Raw genomic sequence first — 26,786 nt, forward strand, 5'->3', positions numbered from 1 at the left:
CTGTATATACAGCTTTCAAAAACAGAAGGGAGGCTCATAGTCATAAAATTTAGCGAAGGAAAAGGCATAAGGCCAAGCATCCTTAGTGTGACTCATGGATTTCAATGGAATTACAGAAGGATGGAAATAGACCACATTTCCCGCATTAGGTCACCACGCTAATATCATTAATCTTCTGCCAGTGAAAGATAGCTCCCTACCATTCTCTGATTTAAAGTATGATGATAATTAGCCCATGCAGATACAAGAAAGCTAGGAAAAAAAAAATGAAATAATGGGAAGAGCCTGAAGAAACAACATTTAAAAATATTAAAAAATTTAATATCATTGTTTCCTTAAAAGGTCCTAATAAAAATCACTGATTTATCTATCAATACAAACTCTTTTATACTGATAACCCTCCACCTGTGATTTGCATTTAGTGCAAGCTGTATCACAAAATTTTATTTTGCTTTTGATAACTTCAGAAAACCTAACTCTCACATCATGTAAGAGTTTTGCAATTAAAGCATGCAAAAAGCTATCTATGTTACAGCCATCTCCTTCTCTCCATAAAACTTGCCAGAGTAACACAAAAAAACCCATCTCACAAAGACAAGAATGCAAGAAAAATAGTATTATCACTTCTTTAAGGTCTAACGAAATTTCTTAGCAGGGGTGGAGCAAAACCATCTTATATGTGGTAAGGGCACTCACCTGGGAAGTGGATGTTGGATGGGCTGTGTACTTTTTCCAGTGAATAATGAATTAATTTTAAGACAGAAGAATTCCATGAAGGAGGAAGCAGAGCTTATGATTTCTTCCTTCAGGTAAGTGCCCTAGCCACTATGCTACGTACCTAACTGCACATTTCCTCTCACTCCAGTACCTTTAATCTCCCATTCAGCACCTATCTTGTAAGAGCCTAATTTCTTCATTAAATCAAGGTATAAATCTGTGGCTGACCTTTGTGAAGTATGCATTTGAAGGAGCCAAGTGCAGCACACCGGTCAAGTAGAAACAGGAATTAAGTCAGCTAGTCAGAGCTTGGCAATAATAAATTGCATAGGACCATGATGCTGTGTATCTGTAAATTTTGTTCATTCTTGAAGTATTTTTAAAACTCACAACCACTTTATTACATTCTGACCAGACTGTTTTATCCAAGTCAAAGTCTGTCAAAATCCGGGAAAATTATAAATTCAGAGTTTGATTACAAATAAGAGAAAAAATAAATGTGGGCATTGCCAGTATCAAAAATGTTGCAGCCTCTCTTATCAGCGAGGTGACAAGACAGCTGTCCTACTTCTCTGACTGTGAAATTGGATAACTCTTCTTCAAAATAATGTCTGGGATTGGGGACATAAGTTTTGGTAAGGAATGGATTTTTAAACTTGCTTAGGCATTTACAGATGTCTTTAGCTTTTTGAAATTTCACCTCTTCTTTATATGTAACTGTGGGTGTTTGAATATTACTAAAATACTACTTGGCTTTTATGGACACTTTGGGTAAAAGTATATTGTCATCTTGCTAAACAGAATTTTTAAGACAGTTTTTATTTTTTTCAAGATGAAGTGACTGAAAATTCTTGAGATTGATAAATAAAACACACAGGTCTAAACTACTTTAAATCCCAACAGATGATTAGGAACTGATTCTTGGATTGGGAGACACCAAGATCTTCTGAAGGAAAATAAGGCATATAAGGCAATACCAGTACAGTCCTCCCCAGTAACAGCTGTGTATACCTTTGACACTGCACTTGCATGTTTTTTCTCATGTAGCATGATTTCTAAAACTTCCAGAGAACACATAATACAAAATAGCTAGCAAGTAAATAGCCAACTAAAGAAGCATGTACCTCAGGCCTGCCATTTGAGCATGTATCCCTGCTAGAAATCACTTCTGCATCGTAAAAATGGCTATAAAGAAAAAGAATAAAACTTTGTGGTTTAGCCTATCACTGTCTAGTTTGATTTAACAAGCAGTTTCATTTTTCTGCTGATGCAAATATTAAACAAGAACCATGAAATCATTCTAGGGAGTATCAGAGTTACATCTGCACTGCTTTCTTGTATGGTATCAGCTTTTGTGTAATAAGAATGTCAGTGATCTTTCCATTCATTGTTTTCATCCTTTTGGTCACAATCTGACATGCTACACTGTAAATCGAGTTAAAATATATACAGTGTATCTGAGCAAAAAAAATTATCCCATCTTATAATGAGTGTGACAACTAATCAGACAATGATCTTTTGTCACTCATTACATATCTAAGAAATAGCACCATTAAAACTAATCACATCCACCAGCATAAAAATAAATGAGAAAATTGAGGCTGAAGTTTCAGCAGGCATAGCAATGTATAATAATAAATTAATTTTCATCTAGCATGTACTGTCTACTTTTTCCATGAAGATGTATTACTACTGAGAGTTTACACCTGCTCTCTTTTCCTGGCATACAAAATATATTTGGTCATTCTTTATGATCCCTTGCTTATGCCCGGTATTTGATTATACTTTGGGTTTGAACTTTACGATGCAAGTTGGTCACAAGTAAAATTCTAGAACTTCATCACTAAATTAAATTATCTAAGTTGGAAGAGAAAAGGCTATTGACCTCTGCATTCATCCTGTGTGATGAATCCAGACTCTGGAAAAAGCTCTCCTATGGAATTCAACTGCTCTGCATTTCATAATCAAAGAAGTGCAGAAGTGTGTCATCACTCAGCTGGTGTAAAGGGAAAGATCAGGTGTGTCCCGTCCCACTTGGTGGGTTTCGGGCAGGTGAATCTTTTGTATCCTCCCTTTTAAAGGCAGAGACCCTTTGTCAGCAGAGGTAGCAAGTTAATAACCCTCTTTGGTCAGTAGATTGGCAGCAATAACACACTTTGATAGTAATAATATTTCACAGATCGGATAAAGGTAATGTTTCACAGATCAGATAAAATAGTATTTCACAGATCGGATAAAAGTATGCATTTCCTTAATTCTATCTAATAATATGGAGAGAGAAGAAAAAAAAAAAAAAAAAAAGAGTGGAAAAAGAGAAAGAAAGAAAGAAAGAGATAAAGAGATATCACCACTCCTGGGGTCCAGCGATGTCTCACAGGTCCGGTCTGATCTTTGGTTCTTCAGTGGTAGGTGCACACCTGTGTCTTGATTATTGGCACTTTTATTGTCCCTTCCACTAATATTCACAAGTCCTGTTCACCGTTATCCCCTCCTGGCTTTCCATGCTAATCGGGATGCAGGCACAGTATACAACATTTTGGGGTTTCCAAGGGGGTCCTGTCCACTATAGATAAGGGAGTGGACCTTCTCAAGTCCCGTGGACACCTGTAGATAAGGGATTGGCCCTCCCCAAGTCCAGAAACACCCCTCTTCTGCAGGGTTTGTCTGTTTGGATAGGGGAGGGTGGGTAGCTGCTCCAACTGAAACCCCCCCATTATTGATCGTCCCAACTAAAGTTTCTGAAGGGAGAACACTGCTCCACCTTCCTACCTCCAAGGAGGGGGCACCACTTCACCCTTTTATCTCTGGGGAGAGAGCACCGCTCCACCTTCGCAGGGCTTGTTCCCTCCCTGGAGCAGGCTGTACTGCAAAGCAGGCTGTTCTTAGGGTCAACACATGAAACTCACACTGTAAAAGAGGTTTGTTCAAGATACATACATAAAATCTGCAAAACAGGTTGTTTAAGGCAAAAAATTCAGACTGTCCTTCACAAGGTGTCAGTAATGAATGCTCTAGCTCTGTTACAGAAATAACAGCCAGGACAGCTAACACAATCTGCAGTTCACACTCCCTGCATTTCTCATAAAACCAAGCAGTCTCCAAAGTATACTAGCCTGTGTTTGTAAACAGTGTCCGGTATTTTTTTTCCCAATCATAAGCACTTGTTCCAGGCTCTATTCTGTGGATGTGCTGCGTTCAGAAATCCCACAGAAGCCACCATCGTTGACTTTTTCACCTGACTGCTCCTGGAGCATCTGCACCAGCATATAAGTTCATAATGGCAGGATTGCATTAATTTCAATAACACGAATAGCAAAAAGCACTAAAAGGGAAAACTACATTCTTAATTTGTAGTTCATCCTCAGTGATTCTGAGAAAATGTACTTGAACATTAGTCAAAATGCAGCTGCAATGATAATTAAAGTAGACATCACCTAAGTAATTTATTCTTCAATATGTTCTTTAAACTGAGGCTTTAATAAATATTTTAAATCTCTGTTCTTACATTCTCTTGACAGCATCATCTCTTTCTCCCCCATCTCCTGCAAACAGGATTGTATCAACCGCCCTTGGATGCTAGAAATTCCTTCTCGGCCTAGCAGGTGGAATACAGAAAATGCTGCATCAGATTAAAAAAATCTGACCTAGGAAAAGATGTGATCCACTAAAACAACTACAAAAGCATCCTGGCAAGGCTCAACTTCCCAGAGTCCCAGAACTTTTTCTACAGCACTGAGCATAACTTCAAGCACCACTGAACTGGCCAGTCTTTGACAGAACCACTCCTGAGGTAGTGCTCATTACAGAGCGTATCCCTAATAAAATTCACCTAAATTGCAAGCTCTTTAGAGCAGTAATCATTCACAAGCATTTGGAAACACACTAGTAAGTGGCAGGCATTACTAGAAAAAATTTTTAACACTAATTTATTTCAGAATTTATCTCTACATTTATATATTTAACTTAAGGGTTATATTTACAGGACATGTTATTCCTGATGTTGAAAACTGAACTTGCATACCTTTCCCTGCTTTTCATCCACACAACACTTAGGATATCTGTAGCCTTGTAATTCTGCTCTTTTAAAGAATGTTCTTTTGTGAATCCTAACTCTGAAGATTTATCCATATAAAAAATATGGCCCAGCAGCTTTTAAAAAGTGCCAAAATACATTAAAACTGAAACAATCCAGCAGTAGTTATATCTAGCTTAATTATAGAGATATCTGTTATTTGGGAACATGTAGCACAGTAACAAGCAAATGACGTTCAGTATTCTTCCTGTTCATACTGGCTGTGGGCTGAGAGCTAAAAAGAGGCTCTGCCAACATGCACCCAGTGAATCTGCTGGTGTAGGACTGCAGTTGGACAACTTCCTTTCCCTAAGACTGAATTACCCATCTCTTAATAATCAGTCTAAGCCAGGTTCCCATGCTGGCTCTTACAGTGTTATATAGTCCTCAAATCGCATAATCCCCCCAGCAATCCAAGGAGCAGGTGAATGCGGGTAACTGAAGCCCAAATTTGTTCTAAGTAGACATTTGTTAGATTATCTTAATGCTGCAACTTGTACTGTGACTCTAGTGATGCAAGCCACCTGGCCTATGAGAAAAAAAAAAAAGCAAACAACAAAACACAAAAAGACCAATGCATCAGGGTATGGCTACACTGCACAATGCCTTTTGTTCAGCTGCCTCAGAATGATGATCCACTCGGAGACGTTTCCCTTACCCACAGTGATTCTAAACCCTGTGCAGTATCTCCCTCCAGCACTATTCTAAAGGACAGAAACGACATACTGAAGCTGAGAACACGATGGAAAGTATATGCATACCATTACCGTGCCATTCCAGAGCACACCACGGCAACATAAATGCTACACTGAGAACGCATTTTCAGTTAAACAAAATACTAACATGCACAGATTCTCACACGGACATATCAAAAGGGACAACCAACTGATGTTCGAAGGTAAAATAATTCTTAGTACTCTTTCTGCATGCTTAGTGTTTACTACGGGCCATGCAAAGAGCTAAAAGGATTCTTCACTTGACTGCTGTAAGAGCTCCCTCTGTTGTTAACACAGAAAAACTACCAAAAACCACGTTCCGTTATCCTTGCATCTTTTTCATCTTCAAGTGGCGAATTTTCAAACACTTCATCCTGTGGGGTGAGAATCGATATGATTTTCTGACATAGCTTTTCATGCTTATTTTCTGCACAAGCAGCTGCTGTCTTATTCCAGTCTTCCAAAGTGCAGATGGTATCATTTAGAATAACCTGTTCCAATGTATCTAAGGAAAAAACAACCACATTTACAGATCCTGCATTTGCCCTGATAAGCTTTGTACTATTCATATTAAGCATACTGCACAAATCATTCACTGTTTTTATAGACGGATTATAAATCCTAAAACTGATCTTTTTTTTAAAAAAAAAAAAAAAAAAGAAAAAAAAAAGAAAAAAAAAAAAAAGAAAGAAAGAAAGAAAAAGAAAGCTGATCAAATTAAAGATCCAGAAGGAAAACAGTGTTTATCTTAGTTGAAAAAGCTTAAAGGCCAAAATCCCTGATTGCACTCGAAATCACTTCTGAAATCTGCAAGAGCAGTAGAATGACAGGGGAGTTGCAGGCACTGAAGTTAAGGGCTGTTTATTGGAGCAAGACATAATAAGCACAACAGACACAAAAAAAAACCCCGTCCCTGTATGCAGCAAACCTGATTTTCAGAAATATAATCTTTAAATTTAAGTATTTTCCTGGCTAAGTCCTGGCAGATAAGTATTAGTTTGTCTGCAGAGTAGTTTCAGGACCTGGCACTTGCTGCCCATGTGGTTTGTCACAGCTGTGTGCCCTTGGCTTGAGTTCATGCTGCCTGAAGAACTTCAGCCACAGTGTAAAAAACAAACAAAGTCCCTCTGAAAACTCACAAACCTTACAACAAAGCAGAACTTGGTTTATTTTTTTTCTGTCCTAAACAGTAAGCGCTGAAGTTGCAGGTTGCCCAAGAGCCAGCCTATAGAGGCTCTGCTAGAAACAAGCAAAGTGCCTGCAGAGTTATTTCAGTGGCAGGGAGTGCCCCAAGGGGTGCTCTCTGAAAAGCACAGACTGAACCTGTGCGTGAGTGAAAGCAGGATGGGCTGTCAAACCTGACACAGTGACCTTCATCCCTGTGGGAGCTCTGGAAGATGCAAGAATGCACAGTTCAGCTCACTGTGAGGGAAAAGCTCTTACTCAGATCATATTATAAACTAGGAGCACAGAATCCAAAGTAATTTATAGGCTAAAACGGGAGTTGAATTAAAATTCCAAGTTTGAAAGTTTGTTATTAAAATTTTGCTGTGCTTACTTTCCTTGTTCATTTCCTCCAATAGCTCAAAACCATGGTTTTTGTGATCGGCTGAGAGAAAAGACAGGATTGTAGCCCTCATAGATGAAAATGGCAGTTTCCTAATCCATTGCTGACTGAGACAGATAATTAATGCAGTGCTAGGACAGTTTTCCAACAGAAAGAAGTAATCATCTGAAAAATCAAATACCAAGATTATTATGTATTTCCATATGGTTACCTCTCCCTTTCCTCACATAAAAACCCACAATGATCTTGACTGATTCTCCTGAACAGTGTGGAAAAGCTAGTGGTGACATTAAAATCTGACCTTCTTTTACTTGGAAAAAATACATATAAAGAATATTTTTTCCTGTAATTATTTTAGAAATCTCATAGAATGAGAAAATCAACAAACACTAGAAGAGATGATAATCTGAAAATCCTCCCTTAAAATTACCTGAAATACAGCCAGGAAATAAAGTAAGAATGAAAAAGTGTAACTTAACTGAGCAACAACAGTCTAAGCAAGAATACATCTAGAAGAAAAAAAGGACACTGTCAGAAGGCAGCTAAGTAGAAAGGAACCTGAGAAAGAACACAGGGTACCTTTCTTCCCTTTCATCATTTGATTAATGAACTCACAATCCACCAGACAGGGTCAAATCAACCTTGGTTTTGGAGCTGTAGGCTATGAGAACCCCCACAGCCTCCTACTGGGGTCCTTGCCAAAATGCTGTGGAGATTTTCTAGCAGGTGTACAAAAAGTAATCCCTTAATTCATCAGAGCACGCGCATATTGCTATTATGATAAAATAAGTAGGGACAATTAACAGAGCTTTTGACATCTCAGTAAACACAACAACAAAAGTTGGAATATTTGTATTCACTTCTAATGCTTTCTATACAAACGTGGTCAAAAACATCACTGTAAACCTAAAATAAATATATTATAGGACAACCATGAAAGACAAGTACCTTATTATTTACTTAAAGAAAAATGTTCCAGTTGCTGAACATAACCCATTGCTTCAGAAATTTGGCCCTGTTTACATAGACACAGAGCAACTTCTTTGTGTGCACCAGTCTGACCATACACGACCTGAGCCAAAGCCAGGCATTTTGACTCATTGCTTGATTCCACCTTCCCATAGTCACAAATAGTGTCTCCTACTGCCTCAGAAAAAGTTAACCTGAAGAAGACAAGGTAATAAAACAAACCAGGGTTACTAATGTGTTCTGTAGCTTTGTGTCATGGTTTGACCCCAGCCAGCAACTAAGCACCCCACAGCCATTCGCTCACTGCACCCAGGAGGGAGGGGGGAGAGAATCAGAAGAGTAAAAGTAGGAAAACTTGTGGGTTGAGATAAGAACAGTGTAATAATTGAAATAAATACTACTACTACTACTAAAAAAAAAATTGTAATGAAAAGGAAAATAACAAAAAAAGAGCGAAATGAAAACCTAGAAAAACAAGTGATGTAAATGAAAAACAATTGCTCACCATCAACTGACCAGTGCCCAGCCTGTTCTGAGCAGCGGCCCCCCAGCCAGCCTTCCCTCTAGTTTATATACTGGACATGACATCATAAGGTATGGACTATCCCTTTGGCCAGTTGGGGTCAGCTGTCCTGGCTGTGTCCCCTCCCAGCTTCTTGTGCATCCCCAGCCTCCTTGCTGGCAGAACAGCATGAGAAGCTGAAAAGCCCTTGATTTAGTGTAAGCACTACTCAGCAACAACTAAAACATCAGTGTGTTATCAACATTATTCTCACCCTAAATCAAAAACACAGCACTGTACCAACCACTAGGAAGAAAATTAACTCTATTCCAGACAGGTCACTATGGAATATTTCAAACCCAGCTACAACAAATGGATTGTGTAGATGGGTATATTTCTGTATTAAACTACAGCAGGACAGGTTATGGGTTAGGACTGAAACAAAGAAGTGGTATTTTCACCCCGACACAAGGTGGTTTAGAATCTCAACTTAAAATCAAAATATGGGCTAGCGTTAAAGAATGCTGTTGCTCTTCACAGGAGTCTTTCAGCAGAGAGACACCCGTTATAGTTAATTTAATACCAGACTGTTCTAGTTGGATTTTTACCATTTCAAACACATCTACACTGGATTAGGAAAAGGTATCTCTGACAGTTTAACATCTTTTCCAAACCAAAAATGGAAAAATTATGTATTTCTAGAAATTCGAATATGATCCTATCCTGTCCCCATAAATGGAAAAACTGAGGCCAAGTGCAGGTATGGGGTTTACAGTTTAAGCATGTTGTTAGTGTATTTGTGTTTGAAACTGTGGATCTGGTACTGACATCAACCATAAAATGAAAGAAATTAATATCCTAGTAATTACCTTTTTTTAATCCACAGAAGCCTGTAAAAATCTCATATCTGTATAGTTTTGAAGTACAGTGTAAGAGGAAAGAGTCTCAAACAAAACTGGAGTCTACAATGCTGTAAGAAAGGCTGACAGCGACCAAAACAAAATGCGTTCTTCAGAAGGAGCTGTTGGTATTTCTTGTTTGGTCTATGCTCGATCTGAATTTAGGATTTAATAAAAGAATAGAAAAATACATCCATTAATGTATTTTTGGTTGTGTTTTGTTTGAAACGATTTACTTTGAAGAAAAGGCAAAGCCTCATGACTTGGGAAGCAATGGAGGACGGCATACCCCTCTGTGAATCTCCATGCAGAAGAACCACATACCTTTGCTGTTTAACCCAATCTTTTACTAAATGTAATTGCTTTTCAGACAATGCACATTTGATTGACTCCAGAGATACAGCTGAATTTGGAAGGTGTCCAGCTGCAGTACTTGAGTTTACATCAAAATCCTTCAGCAAAAGGAGATTTCTTCCTTTAAGACAGCTAACAGCTAAAGGGATGAAAACAAAAGTCTTTGGCTGAGCACCCAGAAAAGCATCTTTCACTGTTTAAGACTTTTTAAGTTTTAGACTTTGTTTGCTGATACCCACCAAACGCCTTTGTTATTTACTCCAAATGAAGGTTGCTCAAAACTGAAGGCAGAGGGTTCTTGACAGTATTTTACCATTGACAGGTAATGGGTAAATCTCAGGTGGGTTGTGGGGTCTTTAAAACATACAGTTTTTCAAGTGAGAATACAGAAAATACATCTGCTGCTAAGACTACAAATTTTGTAATTCAGATTCTGAGTACTAGCTTATCACAGTTTTTCCCTGTTATTGCCTTTAAAACTTGAACAAAAGCCAATAAAATATGCAGAGAAAAAAAATCAAATGTTGATATTGTAAAGTTCAGCGATGCCCCTATGGCTCCTTCCAAAGGAAGGACAAAATACTCCACTGCTTCAGTCTCTGACATCATCAATGTCACTGAATTTTGTGTTTCGAAATGCAAACAAAAACATCGAGAGGAAGACAAAATGATAAAGACTATTTTGCATTTATCTGGGATATTTTAAATCATCAATCGTTTTTATATACCTTAGATTTCAGAAACTAATTTTAATGAATCTAACTAGAATATTGCTTTACAACTGAAAAGACTACACTTGAGTAATTAAAACACATAACAGTAAGGACTGGACCTGGTAGACCTTTGCTCTTGTCTGTTGCCCATAATTTATCAGTAGAAATCTTGAAGCATGTCCTTAACATACAACAAAGGGGAAAAAAAGCCTTATTGCTTTTCTTACCTTCAATTTGGAATATTAAACATAAGCTTCAAACCCACACAAACAATTCTCATTTGATAAATCCCAAATTCCTAAGCACTGAAATGACTAGACTAACATAAACTAAAATCCTGTTAGAAAGGACCCAATCATCAAGTTCTTACATTTAAGTGCTTCTGAGCTTCTTCATTCTCATAGAGAATTCCACTAGAATTTAGTGTACAAGGTGCTGCAGCATCATACCGACCATTTGATAGTAATTCACTGAAACTATGAAAGGGGAAGAAATAAACAAACAAAGAACATGGTATGTTATATAAACACTAAATAAATGCACAGATACATACATAAAATGGCTGGCTGATGGTACAGCAACCTAGTCAAGAAGCCCAAACACTGAGAATACACAGCTTTAATACACATATTTAAACCTAGTGTATCTTCATCACACCGTTTTCTAGTATGAAGCAGCAATGTTGTTTCCACTCATCCAGTTAACATCTCTTCTGCCTCACTACCTAGTGCTTCTGACAACACCCATCATGAAAACTTAAGAGAAAACTAGGAGGGAGTTATCTATGGGCAACTGGAAAGAGAAATAACTACATTTTAATATATGTCTTGTAAAAGACTAACGTTTGGGAAGGACTAATATAATTAAATGGCCAGAAACAGGAGAGAGTTATTTCTGTGCAACAGTTACACAGCAGGCTATATGAGATGAGTTGACAAACTGATCCCTATTTTGAATAACTCAGATTTGATAATCACAAACGTTATTAAAAACTAAGGCACTCATTTGGAGAGCAGCAGCAACCATTTCCATGTAATAAAATATACTTTCTCTAGATGAGCACTAAATGTCCTTATCACTTACAGGTGTGGCAAACCAAAGGAGCAGGGGCTGTGTATTTTGATGTCTTAAATAGCGGTCCAACTCAAGATTTATAAGCAGACCCAGTAACCCTAACCCCTACCCAGGAAAACTGAGAATCTTTATTTATTCCTGGCATCTCCCACCTCAGTCAGTGTCTGAAAAATGCAGACACAATTAGGCAGGCAGAAGTCCTTCAGGAACTTCAGCAATAATCTTTCAGCTGAACTGAAGAGCTGTTAACACTAACACAGGGCATATGGGATATATATCACAGGTCCTTTTAGCTATGTCCTGGTTTAGGACAGTTTTATAATCTCAAAACTGCCATAAAGTTGAGAAAAGTGGTTATTAAGCATGAACCCTACTGTACCTTCTGGTAGTATGAATTCATCATAGTGGCTTCTATTTGACTGCAGCGTACACAGGAGCATGAAAAATAGCTGAAAATACACCAAGCCTTGATTTCTGTAAGAACACCACAGATTGCAATTGGTCTGCTTATACCCTTTTTCCCCAGAAGACAAAGCAGCAGCCAACCACTTTTTACCTATTAATTACTGTTCATTGCTTGTTTACCTGAAAAAATTTGTAACCTTATCAAATGGGTTATTGCATATAACGTAACACTCCTCAGGTGGTCCTTGCTCAGCACAACCCACTGTCTCAGTTTCTGTCAATACAGATGTTCGTACACTCTCCAACAATCTCCTGTCCTTCTCAAAAAGGGCGGGAGGGAGGACAGAATGCTTCTCTGCTCCCACACAATGGTTGGGCATAACAACCTAGCATCTTGATTACACAAAGTCTAAACCCCTTTCCTCCTGTGTTGAACAACTGCTTCAGATCAAAATCCAGAAGAGCTGAAATTGTTAAAATAGCATCAGCTGATACTCACGTATTCAAGCAAGTCTTCATTCTGCTTTAAACCTTCCTATACTCAATTTGCAAGCAGAAAACCCAACAAGTAATTTCCAAATTAACGGAACCATCACTGCTCCTCTATTCCTAACCCGCCTATAGCTTTTCTAATTCTAAAAACATTTTCCCCACAAACCCAGACAAATTTGACATTGATCTTGAGGAATCTGCAGGCGGCAGGGGTGGCTGCAGGATGTTTTTAAACTCCCTCCCCAGGGCCGGCCCGCGTGGACGCTGCAGCGCAAACCCACCTCCCTCAACAACTCGCCGGACCGACACCTACGCCCACCGCCGGGGGCAGCCGCAGCCCGCGCAACGCTTCCCTGCAGCAGCCGCGACGCACCGCCCCCTCCCCTCACGACCGCCGCCACGGCGCACTCTGGGAGCCGCAGTTCCCCCTCCCTGGCCCGCCCACTTCCGACTACGGCTCCCACAGCGCCCCTCAGGCGGGACTACGGCTCCCGGCAGGCCCCAGCGCGGCTGGCGGCAGCGGGGCACACTGGGAGTCGTAGTCCCGCCCGCGCCTCCCGCCCCTCCTCCGGCGCGAGTGGAAACCCCGTGCAGGCCGGCGCGGCGCTCTTTTGGGGAGCCGCCATTCCGCGAGCAGGTCGCGGGTGAGTCTTCGCTCCGCCGCCGCACGCGTGGCCGCGTCCCGCCCTGCCGCCCCTCACCGTCTTTCCCCCGCAGGTGCCGGCCTCGCCATGCAGATCTTCGTGAAGACCCTCACGGGGAAAACCATCACCCTCGAGGTGAGCCGCCACGGCCCCCTCGTCGCGCTGCCCCGGCGGGCGAGGGGAGGCGGAAGCGGTGCCTGGGGAGGGTTTGCCCTGCGGAGGCGCGAGTCGCGGCCCGGGGCGGCGCAGGCCGGCAAGGCCTCACCGCATCCCGGCCTCGTGCGGCGGCAGGGCCGCGCCCGCCCTCCTCGGGCCTTCCGTGCTGCCCCCTGTGCTGCAGCGCGACCGCCGGCGGGCCGACCGAAGGGGAGCCGCGGACCGGCCGGTGCCTTCCAGTGCACCGAAATGTCAGGATGCACGGAGAAAGGCCGGCCCTGCCTCTGGCCAGGGCCTTCCTGCGCCCCGCTTGCCGGGCCTACCCGGAGCTGGCTGCCCCGTGGGGTGCCGAAATGGCCGAGGCAGCAGAGGTGGTGTGTCTGAAGCGCCTCACGGTTCTTCCGTTTTTCTGAGCTAATTAAAAGGCAAAGTGGATTTTCACGCCCTTGCTTTGTTTCATAATAGGTTGAGCCTTCTGATACTATAGAAAATGTAAAAGCTAAGATCCAGGATAAGGAGGGTAAGTTCAAAAATGCACTGCTTATTCTCTCCTCCCTTGGATTGATGTATTATCTTACGCAAATGACATTGTCTGCAGCAACCTGTTATAGAATGTCACAGACCGCATTCCTCATTTAGTCTTTATTTATGTCACGATTAGGCATTCCTCCTGATCAGCAGCGACTGATTTTTGCTGGTAAGCAGCTAGAAGATGGACGCACACTGTCTGACTACAATATTCAAAAAGTGAGTAAGAAAGGCTGAACTGAGGGTTGCAGCACCAACGAGCTGGCACTGTCAGAACAGACTGACCTTTGCTGTTGAGCCTAAGAAGTATTTCAAATGGATTCAACCAAATAAATTGATTTAGCTTTAGGTAGCACTTCTGAGGTACTGATGCTAGGACTACACCTGACAGTTGCTGCAGCCCACTGTATAGTTTTAAGTCAGAAGAAAACATTTCTAACAGCTTCCACTTCTGGTGCTGCCCTTTTGTCAGCCCTGGCACTTGGCACGCTGTAGTGACCTGCTTCAGGGGGCTAACATGAAAGATCCTGCTCAGTTCTGCCAGATTAACCAGACAGGCTAGCAAGCACCAGTAGAAAGGAGGAACAGCAAATAGCTGCCAGTTTGGCTTAGTCACATCGTGAAACTGTTCTACAATTGCAGTAAGTTGTGACTATATTCCTCAGTTGTTTTACAGTAATTGGGCCTTCTGGGGTTTGGGATGCAGCAGCCCACTGGTCTCTGGAGCCTGCTCATTATTATAGCAAATAATCCTCTCAGAGCTTTCCTAACTGCCTGGCACTTGAGATCTACTGTCTGTAGATAAAAGAATGAGCCTGCTTAAATGCTGCTCTTGTCTTGAGAAGGCATCTTGAGTCTCTTTCATGTGCTTTACAAATAGGAATCAACTCTTCACCTTGTGCTAAGACTGCGTGGTGGTGCCAAGAAAAGAAAGAAGAAGTCTTACACTACTCCCAAGAAGAACAAGCATAAGAGAAAGAAGGTTAAGCTTGCAGTGCTTAAGTACTACAAGGTACGTGGAACTAACTCTAGGAGAAACCTGATGAAAACTTAGTTCTCAGCAGGAACGACATGAAGCCCCTAACTAGTCTGCATGTAGCCTGGCCTATTTAAAGTCTTTCTATTTGCAAATACCCCACCCGTGAAACAGAAGAAAAACTGACCATTGCATTGAATTTTGCTTCAAGAAGTTTGATGTAGTAACTACCACAAAAACGTCTTCGCCAAGGAAAAATAATCAAAATTGTCAGTGCTAAAAGGTGACGAGTATATACGAGATGTTTTCTCTTTGCCCTTCCCAGGTGGATGAGAATGGCAAGATCAGTCGTCTGCGCCGGGAGTGCCCCTCTGAGGAGTGTGGAGCTGGAGTCTTCATGGCTAGTCACTTCGACAGACACTACTGTGGCAAGTGCTGTCTGACATACTGCTTCAATAAACCAGAAGACAAGTAAATGTACCAGACAATAAAAATCTGAAGTTCTGTACAGTCTAAGGATTTATTTCTGCTTCTTGTGGCACTATTTCCTTTCTGCTACTAAAAATCTGAAACTTTAGATACTAACTGCCAACTAGGATGAAATACTTTGATTCTAAAACTGATGCTGCAGAGTGGCTTTGATTAGTTAAATCTCCTTCAAAGGAGATACTGGGTAGCAATGGCAGAGAAAAAAAGCCAACCCAACACTCTAGCTAACCTTAGAAGTGGTCTCCTTTAAATAAGAGAGGAGTAGACAGTATAGTAGTTCCACTCCAGAAAAACAGGAGATCAAGGGGTCTGAAGGCATGTTTACAAGTGAGTCAGTGCTAGAGAAAAGGAGAGTAGAGGCATACTAAGAAAATGCAGAATACGTACTGAAAAATTGTGTAGTAGCGCTGAAGGAGGAGAAAGAAGGCTCAGCTATTTTGGAACTAGGTAGTCATCAGAAATATTTATACTGTGACATTTTTACACACTTGAAGTGCTTGCAATTGTTGTAGTTTATCTCGTGTTCCACGGAGGTAAGCTGGTTGCTTGACAAGACTTAAAAGCGGAACGTTGTTATACAAACATCAGATATGAAGAGGCTCCTGTGCATCTCTGAAAGTTCATTTAATGTTAAGAGTTGAAGGCCAGCCAGGAGTAATACATGTCCTTTAGGGTTAATGTTATTCAAACATATTTTAAAATCCTGGATCCCACGAAGTTGTCTGTTGAACTTCCTTTTCTTCATAACAGATAATTTCATCTCCAATACTGAATTCTACATGCTTGTCCAAACTCAGTCCACAATCCATACCTGTTTTTATTACCTGGACATCATCTTTATGATGCTTCAGTGACAGTAAGGATCCTGTAAAGAGAAAGTCCATCAAAGAAAGGGCCCACTAACATCAGAGCATAGAAGTGGTTTGGTTTGCCCTTCTCACAGAACAAATGTTTCACCTTGTAGCTACAAAATGAAAGCAAGAAAAGGTAGGGATTGTGAGCACTTGGCAGCTAACAAAAGTCAGTCCTTTCAGCAGGTAAATCCCATGATGCTACAGCTTTCCTACCAGAGCTGGTGGTTAGAGAAAGGTCTGGGTAGTAGTGGCATTTGCAGCTTTTCTCTAGCTGGAGCAACTCCATCCTAAATAGCACATGGGATGGTGCTGCGATCAGCTGCCTGCATTTTGCACTCGCTTCACAGGGAACTAGCAGTGGCTAATGCTGAATGCAAATACGCATTTTGTGGTAATTATGCTTACCTTTCCAAATAACATCTCTGTTGCGGATTAACTTAAATTTCATTTTTTTGTCTAGCAGCCCCTTCTGTACTCTGCATCCAGCAACGGGAATTTTGTTTTTTCCTACTGTTACAGAGAAGATGTTGAGAACAGAAGCTTCCCCTGAAAGAAAAAAGTTGTATGAAGTACATGAGAATAACAAACTGGCAATACGTAGAAGCAAGCTACACTCTTCCACTTACCAAACTTTGTAACAAAAGCAGCTACAGAGGAATATAAAATAGTTGATACAATAGGAACACTTCATTGGAAAACAAACTTTAGGCCGCATTGCAAAGCAAAAATTTAAAAGTCTATGAAAACTCACCTATTGTATTCTCTACCACAGATGGGGGTAGTCTGCTGTTTAGTTCGTCTTTCAAGTCCTCAATAAGTTTGTAGATGACATTTTGAAGTTTAATTTTTATTCCCTTTTTAGCAGCCAGCTGTTTAATACTTTCATTGGCTTTCACGCTGAATCCAAATACAACACCTGATAAAGCAATTGGCGGGTCATGACAAGAGATCACTAAACAGTAAATGGAAGTGTCTGCTGTGTCTAGTCTGTGATATTGAACTTGAAACGCAGGTTAGAATTAGCGGCCATCAAAACAAGAAACAACATTTTACTACTGCTTCCTTTTTAAAGAGGGACCATTTACTTCTCCTGCTCTTGCACATCGACCGCTACTAACCTTGTGTCAAAGCAATTGGCTCAAAAAAGCCCTCACAGAAAGTTCCCGATGACAGACCTGGAGGTACCAAAGCAGAAACTAATGCTTACATGCAGCTCACCAGAGCTTACATAAAGGGACAAGGACCTCCCATTTCTGGGCTGGAAAAAACAGCTTGGTTGTCCAAGCTAAGCTGGAAGTGAATTCTAAATCATTCTCATCCACCTGTGGACTGTGGCAGGTCCAATGACCCCAAACCCTCTACAGCAGATGAGAATTATGGGATACCAACAGGACCAACAGTCTTTCTAATTACCTCCTTGAGCAAAAGGGAATTCTTTTGTAATCTGCTTTTCTAGCTTTGCCCTGTGTGAGCATCAGAAAGCAATCTGAGTGAAGAGTCAACTACTGGCAACAGCTTGTCAGAGTCCTTCCATTTGCATGAGATTTCTAGCCTTCCCGGCCTGCATCACTGTTTGATGTTAAAGGAAACATTTTTAAGAGACGTACAAGTTTACCTTATTGATGCTTCTAATTATTATTGAGAAAACAAAACCAGAATGAGACCCACCCATTTCAATAAAGAGTTTATACTAATGTAAACTGAGTTTTAAACACATGCTCACCATTAAAAGCTTCGGCAAGATTGATATCAGTTTCACTGATATCTCCCATTCCAAAATGAATGATATCCAATTTACATTCACTGTGAGCATCGTAGCTGTCCAGAATGTTCAGAATAGCTTCAACAGATCCATCCACATCACCTGGGGGTATAAATGGAAATACTGTATACATCAAAGAAACAGTGAAGTAGAACTAAGGGCTTGACAACTCCACACTACGCAACATAAAGTCTTTTGGCATCTATCATTCTTACTGTTTTTTTTCAGTAGTATGTTAAAACACATTTAACAAGTCTATTTATTCCCAAAATGAACTGGATCAATACATTAGGACCAGAGGCTGTCACTTTCAGGGCAAGTTTGCATAGCTTTTCAGCTACTACTGTCACTGCTTGTGTATCAGTAAACACAAGGTTAAACCAAGTGCCTCCTGTCCCACTTTAACCAATATCCAATTGTTCTTGTCCTCCATTTTGCTGATGCAGTACTGCTGCTCGTATCACTTGGGTTTTAATAAATTTTAAAATTTTGATATATAGGCACTTGTATGGGTTTTACTCAGGAGTTCCTGGGTAAGGGGGTTGGGCTTGTTACTTTCCTGCTGCCCTGGCCCTGCTGGAAGCACATTGTTCCAACCACAGGATGTTTTCTGATGCCCCTCCTCTTACTGAGAGAAGTTCAATAATCTGTTTCAAACTGATCAAGCTTCTGGTAACATAAATTTTGTTAATAGTTTAGAACTATGCTTCAGGCTGAGCATTTGAGAAGCACAAAAACAATGGAGCAGTAAACAGAATAGGACAGCACCTTTAACAATTACTGATAGCACATTTTTGTCCACCTCTGTTCTCTCTTTAGGCTTTGAATACATTAGATGCTTATTGGCATTGTACAGCGCCGCCTTCTTCTGTCTCCAGGTCAGATGGGCTAGCTTCTGTTGCTTCTTCTCATATTCCATCCTGTGTTCCTTTTGCTTTGCTTCAATAACTTCCATGTCCCTTTTCATCTTCTCCTGTTGTTCAATGTAGGTTCTCCAAGCCACAACTTCATGTGCCCTTTGCTGGGCAGGAAGACAAGAAACATTACCTCTCAAAGCATTGCATCGGAAAACTCCACATTAATGCAGTTTCATCCTTCTGCATCTTCTCTACAGGCTCACTCATTTTCTTTCACATTTAACAACAGATTTTTCTGCAAGGATGGAGAGAATGAGCACAATAGCTTCCTCCCTGGGCTACAACAACATGACCCAAGGCCTATTTTTACAGTATCTCTGCATTGCAAAGAGACTAAGTTATTGTTCATTCTTTCATGGGGTATTTGTCCGGCTCTCACAACACCTATTTCAAGCTGTATTTTATGCTTATTATTTTGTCAGAAACTAGTTCTCTCATTCTGAAACTAAAACACTGATACCATTAAGTACTGGATTACTCTCCAGGTAAAGTGATAGTGTGATCATATAAAAAAAAAAAAAAGTCTTCTGTGCCTCTAGAAAGGGAACACACCAGAACACATACCACATTACCCCAGCAGAAGCCGTTCAGGACTGCATGGAGAAAGGCAGGATGACCATGAGAAGCAAAAGCAGTAACCAAAGGTGACTCATCTTTAATTCCAGAAGAAGCCTGCTTTCTCCATGCAATTGTAAAGCAGGTTAATCTGGATGCATGGAGATGAGGAGAGGACAGCAGAATATAAAGAGGCAATATGCAAATCCTCATTCCTCTTACAGAACACCCAGCTCAGGTCTCTTCATATCCATGCTCAGCCTTCATCTTTTATCAGATTATCCAGGTTATTTAAAATGAAAGCTATCACTTCTTTTTCACTCAGCCCCTTCCCATCCACCTTACTGCAGTGCAAGTCTTCCATTAAACAGTTCTTTTTGTACCTCAGACTCTACTTCAAGGATTTCATCTCCCGCCGAAGGGACTTCCTTCCAGCCCATGATTTCCACAGGGATGCCTGGAGAGGCTGCATCTACCGCTTTGCCATTCTCATCAAACATGAAACGCACTTTTGACCAGGTCTTCCCTGCAACCAGAACACAGCCTTTTCTCAGAGTTCCTCTCTGAACGATGGCTGTGGTAACTGGACTAGTGAAGAGCAGAGGAAAAAAGTAACAGACAAAATTAAAATGACTCTTCTCCCCATTTTCACAGTTTGCATGGGTAAGCAAACACAAACCAGAACGTACTTGTGATCAATCACAGGCAGAACATTCTGTAACACATTTTATTAATATAAAAAGTGACCTGCAAAAAGCCCAAAACGTGTACTGTACTCTCTTCATTTCTGCGGATCAATACAAAAAAACCTGGCATTTGTAAAATCAGCAACAGACTGATGTTACACGTTAAGTGACCCCCACCATCAAAAAAACTCCCCCTAACCCCAATAACTTTCTAGAATTCAGTTTGTTTTTAAAGAGGGGAAAAACTACACCTTGTCTACAGAGAACCTGCAAAAGGATTAAAACATTTTGAAGAGTAAAATGTTATGATACCTACAATTTGCCAAAAATTGTATAAGTATTATGACTATTAATGTCATCATTCTTACTTTTTAATGACATTTTAAAAAATACATCTGTTCTAGCATTTTAAATTATTTCCTGTGCTTACAGGACTATTTCAGTGATATGATGAATTTTGCTCTCTCAATTTATAACTTCTTTTTCTGGCTCTCATGCCATAAAGTAGTACTTCAATGCTTTAGTTCGAAACACTGCAAAAGAAACTGTTACCATTTTCTCCAACATCAACAACAAAAAGTTCAGTGTTAAACATAAGTATTGAGGTACAAACCACCTGAACAGTGTCTCTGCATTGTTAAAAATTACTTCATTAAAGTTGTAAAGGCAGCAGGTTACTTACCCTTTCCCTTTGTCTTTGCGAGACTCTATTACGGTCCCCTCTACCAGACCTGTGGAATCTGCCTTCAGTTCTAGCATCTCTGCTAAAGCAACAGTTGCTTCTGCTAAAACCATCAGGTTTTCACCCTGTAGAAAACCATACCAAAAAAAAAAAAATATATATATATAAAGGAACTGCCCAATTAAAGTAAGATCAGAAGCTGAAATGTTAATGCCAAACTCCTCCATTTAATTCAGAACTTCTAACAATGCAACACCGTCCAACAGCACAGATCCCTCTGCCTTCAAGGCAAGACAGCAGTGAAGTAATGAACTATTAACATTAAGACTGCTGCACAGCCAGTCCAGAATGCATGGAACATTAGGAAGGACAGTTTTCTTGCTTCTCTGTTCATAATGTTCAGGTTAACGATACAGAAAAAGAGACTTTGCAATATTCTGCTACAAGTATATTACAATGCAAATTAAAAAAACCCACACAAAACACCTGAACAGCCAAATTGAAACTTGATGACATCTACCACACAGTCAAGACTCCAGGACATCAAAGAGACAAAACGGTTAGTCTGTTTTCTTCTTTTACCTTTGTTCCAATTACATTCTATTTTTGAGAACAGATACAACAAGCTAGTGGTCAGTCAGTAGATCCAGACCTACAGGAATTAGGGCAACAATGTGTGCTACAGCGGTGAAAAGCCATTTTTATGTATGCCTATTTTAAAGTGTAAAGGCATGACTTCAGATGGTCTTGAACTCGCCTGAAATTTTAGAAAATTACTTGGGATACATTTAGAAAGGCAGTAAGACTATAATAAGACAATAAGGTTAAGGTACTGCTGCATCAGTTTGGACAAAGCTGCTCTGGTCACCACAAAAGTAAAGTTTAGATTTCAGTTCAGTTTTTAGCTATCAGTTGCTCACAAGGATAAGATGGTAAATCCTGTAAGACCGCTACAAAACTATGTTCCTGTGATTAGGCACATGTTAGAATATGTATTTACCCTCGTTCAAATTTTTCTCTTTGCATAGTGTTATCACCAACCTTGACTCTGCACAAATTTTATACAATGAGCAAATATATGAGAAAACAGCAATTGGAATTAACCTGACAAATAGCCACTAAATTTCCAGAAAAAAAATAGTATTATTGCTCACTGAAGGTCTGAGCCTCAAAATGGGACACGAGGATGTTTCAAATAATTCCGGTGAGAGCCAGCAGCATTTAGCTCATGGTAAGTTGTCAAGTACCAGGAACATAAGCATTTCATTTTCCAGCTGCCAAATAAAAATGCAGCCGTATGCTACATGCCTAACGATGCCCATGAACACCATCGTTTTTTCCACCAAAACTTTACCTTGAGTGCAGAAATATTTACAGCTTGAACATCACCTCCAAACTCTTCACAGACCACATCGTAAGCCAGCAATTCCTTCTTTACTCTTTCAGGATCGGCTTCAGGTTTGTCACATTTATTAATGGCGAGGATAAGAGGAACTAAAAAGAGAACAAACTCATTATCAACCTAACTAGAAGTTGCTGCTACCAGCACAACTTCAATAAAAGGTTAGAGCAGGTTATGACCACTTAGAACAAATCATCTCGCTTGGTGCCTATTCCCTGAGCAGCCATGGAGATCTGAGCTACCATGAGTAGGCTGGAGGAGTTATCCTAATAAGGAAGGGAAAAAAAAGCCAACCATAACCCCTCCATACACACCCTGTCAGTGCTTTTCTCACAAACCTGCAAGTCACTGCAAAAATGTTAGTATTTTAGTATCTTTACGTATTACTGCAACATTCAGTATATTTTCAAACACACTCCCAGGGGAGAAGGAATGGGACTACAGCAGTTACTTCCCAAGTTCTGTGGATTCCAGTTCAAGGAGTTTCTTTTGAGAGGCAAATAAGCGTTTGCAAAGCGCTCGTTATTTGAGCTGCACAGCAACACACACCTTGTATACTGTATACTGGGCTTGCCACCCACTTCAAAATGTAATATTAACAAGTTGAACACTGTACCTCCTGCATTTTTAGCATGTTGAATGGATTCTATAGTTTGTTGCATTACTCCATCTTCTGCCGCTACAACCAGTATGACTATGTCAGTAACATGGGTACCTCTTGCTCGCATGGCTGAAAAAGCTGCATGTCCAGGAGTATCAAGAAAAGTTATCTTTTCCCCAGAAGGCAAATGCACTGTGAACAAACGTATACAGTACATTTAAAATCAGCATTTCACATGCCTTTGTTTGACCTACCCTAAATCAAGCATCACTCCTTTAGGAACATTTTTTAATAATAATGACATATTTTAGGCAGACAGGTAACTTTTGGCATAGACATCAAAGGTGCTTTTTACTCCTCAGGAAAGAAAAAGTGTCCTGGGATCTTTCATAACCCAAAATAGTCTAAATATAATTCCAACTGTGCAGACAACCCACTTCAAAGTTCCATCCACCTAGTTATGACACTTACCCTAAGTTATGATTTCCCTTTTCACTGCTTACATATAAACTGTTTATGTCTCAACATTTTTCCCCAACGCACTGACAGTAAGTCAGCCCGTTACGTAAGACTGAGAGTGAACGGTTTTATATGCAAGCACGTACACTTGAATCGTACCAAGAAAGGCACCAATGTGCTGTGTAATGCCTCCTGCTTCCATTGATGCCACCTGAGTTTTCCGTAGACTGTCAAGTAAGGTTGTTTTCCCATGATCAACGTGGCCCAAGATAGTAACAACTGGGGGCCGTGGGGTTAGTACTGCTGGGTCTGCAGGAGGCCTGCAATTAAAACAAAAATGTGTTTTGTATTATCAACATACCATCAGAACAAAGAAAATACAGTATATGAAAAATGCTTGAAGAAACAAATAGGATAAAGAGAGCCAAAAAGAACAGCTCACAACTTACCTTTTCACAGCATCTGTGTTCTCTCTTTCTTTTTCCTCTTTCAGTTTTGCTGATTTATACTTCATTCCTGATTTTTTAACAATTAGCTTGATATGGTCTTCATGTAAGATGGAATCTGGTTCTAGTGAATCGAGGTCAATGTCTGTGTATAGCAGCACTTCATAAATATGATCTGTACAAAAAGATAAAGACATTTAACAATTACATCCACAAAAACACATGGGAAACCCCACCCCCCACTTCATACAGTTAAAGACTTTCAAAGACTTTTTCATTAGTGGTTTATATAGCGCTAATAAGCTTCACTCACAAAGCATTTTTTCCTTTAGTTAATATTTATCTAGAAGTTCCTGTTACTCTACATACTTGCAGAGAACTTGACTGCCTCATAGATGATACAATCTTATTTTTCACTTAGATTTTCATAGCTTACTTTTCCATTAACACCTAAGAAGAAAACAACTGAACTGATCAAATAGCAAAGAAGCCATTCAAGGAAGAGGGAAATTTGATAAATCTATTCATATGCCACTTTATTCAGTAGTAGAAATACAGAACATATTGCAGTAGTCAAGAATTGTTACATGCTGACCTAAGTACCATTACAAATCTACCTCAGAAATGTACAGCAAGACAGGACAGACTTTTCTGCTTCTCTCCTCACTGCTGAGAGGAAAGTTTGCCAGAAAAAGTACCCAGATAGATAAAAAGTGACTGGAGACTCGTATTACATAGGTATGGAATTACTTCAAATGTAAATCGTCAAAACATGCTAATAACCTCCCTAAAACACAATTGAAAACTGGTCCGGCTGAGCCACTATACAACCAGGAATGGTTCCTTAGGTTAAAACAAGCCTGCTTCTGTAACCTAGTTGTTAGGGCAGTCACCTATAGCGGGGAGCACTTCCAGACCAGTCCTGCCTGCTCTCAGTTAATCAAATGACTCTTTTAATGAAATACATATTGCTCCTGAATCCAAGATTCCTGCTCCCAGGGTTGGATTACAGGCTGAAGCTCTTTTGCGCCTTCTCTCTTTAGCCACAAATTCTTTACGGACAGGGGTCCAGCTTTGACAAACCAGAGTGCAATGTTTTTCCTTCCAGAATAATTTATCACTTAGGGTACACAGTCATAAAGACCACCCTACATGCATCTGGAGATGGAAGGGAGTCCTGGCTTCTTCACATTAAAGCATCTTGCCTGCTAACTTGGATAGCCCAACTTATTTTCTCTTTAGTCTGCCATTGCATCCACCAACATTTTCTTTGGTATGGGTATAATCTACCTTACTCAAGGAGGAATTACCACCCACTAACCAATGCCATCGTAGACCTCTTTGCCTTTACCACGCATGAAAGTGGCAGGATTGAATGAAAAACAAGTTAAAAATCGATCTTAAACAACAGAGCAGGCTCTCACCTACGTCTTTACCCATAGCTCGTGCAAGTTCCTCAATAGTCATCTTCTGCCTTATCTCCACTTCACCTTTTGTCAGTGGTATCTTCTTTTTCTTCCTTTTTGTCTCCTACATGGAATTAGACATGTACATAGGAACACATAGCTGGCATAAACTAAGAAGTAATAAAAATGATATTAAAAAGACAATGGTCTCAAGCCATATGAAACACATCTTTTTGACTACAATACTAATGAATTACAATAAATTAATGACTTGTATAGCATACTACACTCAATCTTTTCTTCATTTCTAATTGTTCAAAACAAGGAAAAAAATTTCAACAAAATAATACTCATTTTTGTAATAATTTCCTCCTGCCTCTGCAAGATTCATGATGCTGCTGGTATAAGCACTTTAAGTCAATATTTGAGGAGTCAAAATACAGTCATACGTTAAGTACATTTTTGCCTTATAAATTTATAACAACTTCTCTATATTCATTATTAAAGCTCTGGTATTTTAATAATTAAAATCTTCAAACTGAGCTCCTGTAGTTTAAATTTTCACATAAAACCAGAGATTATTGGATTTTGTTAATTACCTCCTTTGTAGCTAGATGTCTGCATTGTGATAAGGCGGTGCTGATTGATTTGTCTTTTCGCCAGAACCGCGGAGGCAGAAGAACGGACCACAGGGGATGTGCAGCTGACTGCACAGGCTTCCATTCTGCTCTGTAAACTTTTCTGTAGGGGAAAGTATGCAGCTGTCTGCAAGCACCACGTAACTGGACCAGATTTTCAAACTTTAGTATCAATCCTTGGTTCATTTTCTCACTGAAAATACAAAGGACACATTGAAATCAGTCTCAAAGCTGAAATACACTCTGTGCTATGGTAATACGGACAGGAATACAAGGCACAAATGTTATGTTTCAAAACAGGCTTTTTAATGCTGTCGAAGCTGAACTACTGGGTAACTGTTCCAGTTTTTCAGTTTCCTTAAGTGCTTCACCTTTTTCACTATCTTATTGCAGATACACAGATCTACTAGTATCACCACAGCTTACAAACCTTTCACCCGTCTTCAACGACCTTTAATATAAACTACTGAAGTCCCCATTTCAGGTTCTTTGACACTACCTAGAAAAAAAGGACATTTACACTCCTTGTGCTATACTGACAGGAGTTATCCAGGTGCAACCTACCTCTCTAAACCAGTAAAACACATTTGCAAAATGCACCTTACATGAGCATATACCACCACTAAAAGACTGTAGCACTGTAGTTAACACCAGTGTTGTTGCATGGACAGAGATGTCCTTTGAGGCTAAGCCTTGCCTTGGCAATTAAGCTTTTCAAGACGCTTCTATCAGATCATCCCACATCTTGTTTTAACCATCTTAACTTTGGTTTGAGTAATTTTGCTAATTACCCTGTACAACAGTCTCCTAGTTGAACTTATGTTCTTGTTCAGAGTTGCCTGTTTTGTCCTGCTCAGCGATGCCACTCCCTGTACCTTCTACGTTTTGTCTCAAAAGTGGCTTTGTACCATTTTCCGAGCGGCTCCAAATGAGTGGAAGTTCCTCTCAGAATGCCTGCAGGCCCTTTAAAAACTCTCTTGTATCCGGATACCTTCAGGAAGTGAGCAGATGACGAACTAACCAACCAAAACCAACTACTTCCCCTCCCAAGGGAACTTTTAAAGTGGCAGAATCAGTAAAACCGAGGAACCCCCAGGAGCTAACA

The 26,786-nt window shown here is 40.2% G+C and overlaps 3 protein-coding genes across 3 annotated transcripts; 1 reads left to right on the plus strand and 2 right to left on the minus strand.

Moving 5' to 3' along the window:
• Positions 1 to 5,807: 5,807 nt before the first annotated feature.
• Positions 5,808 to 12,368, minus strand: CLHC1 (clathrin heavy chain linker domain containing 1). Its single transcript, XM_086460381.1, has 5 exons — positions 12,169 to 12,368; positions 10,880 to 10,985; positions 9,767 to 9,963; positions 8,033 to 8,235; positions 5,808 to 6,010 (listed from the first exon to the last, which is right to left on the minus strand). Exons 1-5 carry the CDS (start codon positions 12,366 to 12,368, stop codon positions 5,808 to 5,810), a joined length of 909 nt encoding a protein of 302 aa, XP_086316507.1.
• A 690-nt stretch (positions 12,369 to 13,058) lies between these two features.
• RPS27A (ribosomal protein S27a) lies at positions 13,059 to 15,300 on the plus strand. Its single transcript, XM_086460779.1, has 6 exons — positions 13,059 to 13,124; positions 13,198 to 13,259; positions 13,746 to 13,800; positions 13,942 to 14,027; positions 14,689 to 14,820; positions 15,110 to 15,300. The coding sequence occupies exons 2-6, from the start codon at positions 13,212 to 13,214 to the stop codon at positions 15,257 to 15,259; spliced, it is 471 nt and encodes a 156-aa protein (XP_086316905.1). The 5' UTR covers positions 13,059 to 13,124; positions 13,198 to 13,211; the 3' UTR covers positions 15,260 to 15,300.
• Positions 15,301 to 15,878: 578 nt separating this feature from the next.
• Positions 15,879 to 26,719, minus strand: MTIF2 (mitochondrial translational initiation factor 2). Its single transcript, XM_009947399.2, has 14 exons — positions 26,590 to 26,719; positions 25,643 to 25,874; positions 25,062 to 25,167; positions 23,641 to 23,812; positions 23,351 to 23,511; positions 22,748 to 22,924; positions 22,084 to 22,223; positions 20,730 to 20,854; positions 19,745 to 19,949; positions 18,658 to 18,910; positions 17,851 to 17,991; positions 16,879 to 17,043; positions 16,533 to 16,673; positions 15,879 to 16,138 (listed from the first exon to the last, which is right to left on the minus strand). The coding sequence occupies exons 2-14, from the start codon at positions 25,865 to 25,867 to the stop codon at positions 15,969 to 15,971; spliced, it is 2,181 nt and encodes a 726-aa protein (XP_009945701.1). The 5' UTR covers positions 25,868 to 25,874; positions 26,590 to 26,719; the 3' UTR covers positions 15,879 to 15,968.
• Between the last annotated feature and the right edge of the window lie 67 nt (positions 26,720 to 26,786).

This window comes from Leptosomus discolor, chromosome 2 (assembly GCF_034619465.1).
Source record: "Leptosomus discolor isolate bLepDis1 chromosome 2, bLepDis1.hap2, whole genome shotgun sequence".
Lineage (NCBI taxonomy): Eukaryota > Metazoa > Chordata > Aves > Leptosomiformes > Leptosomidae > Leptosomus > Leptosomus discolor.

What these genes read in the sequence shown, in the direction of transcription:
- CLHC1 (XM_086460381.1), bottom strand. Translation starts at nt 12,368, where the DNA reads ATGCCCAACCATTGTGTGGGAGCAGAGAAGCATTCTGTCCTCCCTCCC. An exon ending in AAGCTCAGAAGCACTTAAAT is followed by an intron (nt 9,964 to 10,879) that starts GTAAGAACTTGA and finishes CTGGGTGCTCAG; the next exon opens with CCAAAGACTTTTGTTTTCAT. An exon ending in ACTGGAACATTTTTCTTTAA is followed by an intron (nt 6,011 to 8,032) that starts GTAAATAATAAG and finishes TTTTTTCCTTAG; the next exon opens with ATACATTGGAACAGGTTATT.
- RPS27A (XM_086460779.1), top strand. Translation starts at nt 13,212, where the DNA reads ATGCAGATCTTCGTGAAGACCCTCACGGGGAAAACCATCACCCTCGAG. An exon ending in TAAGATCCAGGATAAGGAGG is followed by an intron (nt 13,801 to 13,941) that starts GTAAGTTCAAAA and finishes TGTCACGATTAG; the next exon opens with GCATTCCTCCTGATCAGCAG. An exon ending in CAGTGCTTAAGTACTACAAG is followed by an intron (nt 14,821 to 15,109) that starts GTACGTGGAACT and finishes TGCCCTTCCCAG; the next exon opens with GTGGATGAGAATGGCAAGAT.
- MTIF2 (XM_009947399.2), bottom strand. Translation starts at nt 25,867, where the DNA reads ATGAACCAAGGATTGATACTAAAGTTTGAAAATCTGGTCCAGTTACGT. An exon ending in GCACATTGGTGCCTTTCTTG is followed by an intron (nt 22,925 to 23,350) that starts GTACGATTCAAG and finishes GTTTGTTCACAG; the next exon opens with TGCATTTGCCTTCTGGGGAA. An exon ending in CAGAGATGTTATTTGGAAAG is followed by an intron (nt 16,139 to 16,532) that starts GTAAGCATAATT and finishes TTCTCTTTACAG; the next exon opens with GATCCTTACTGTCACTGAAG.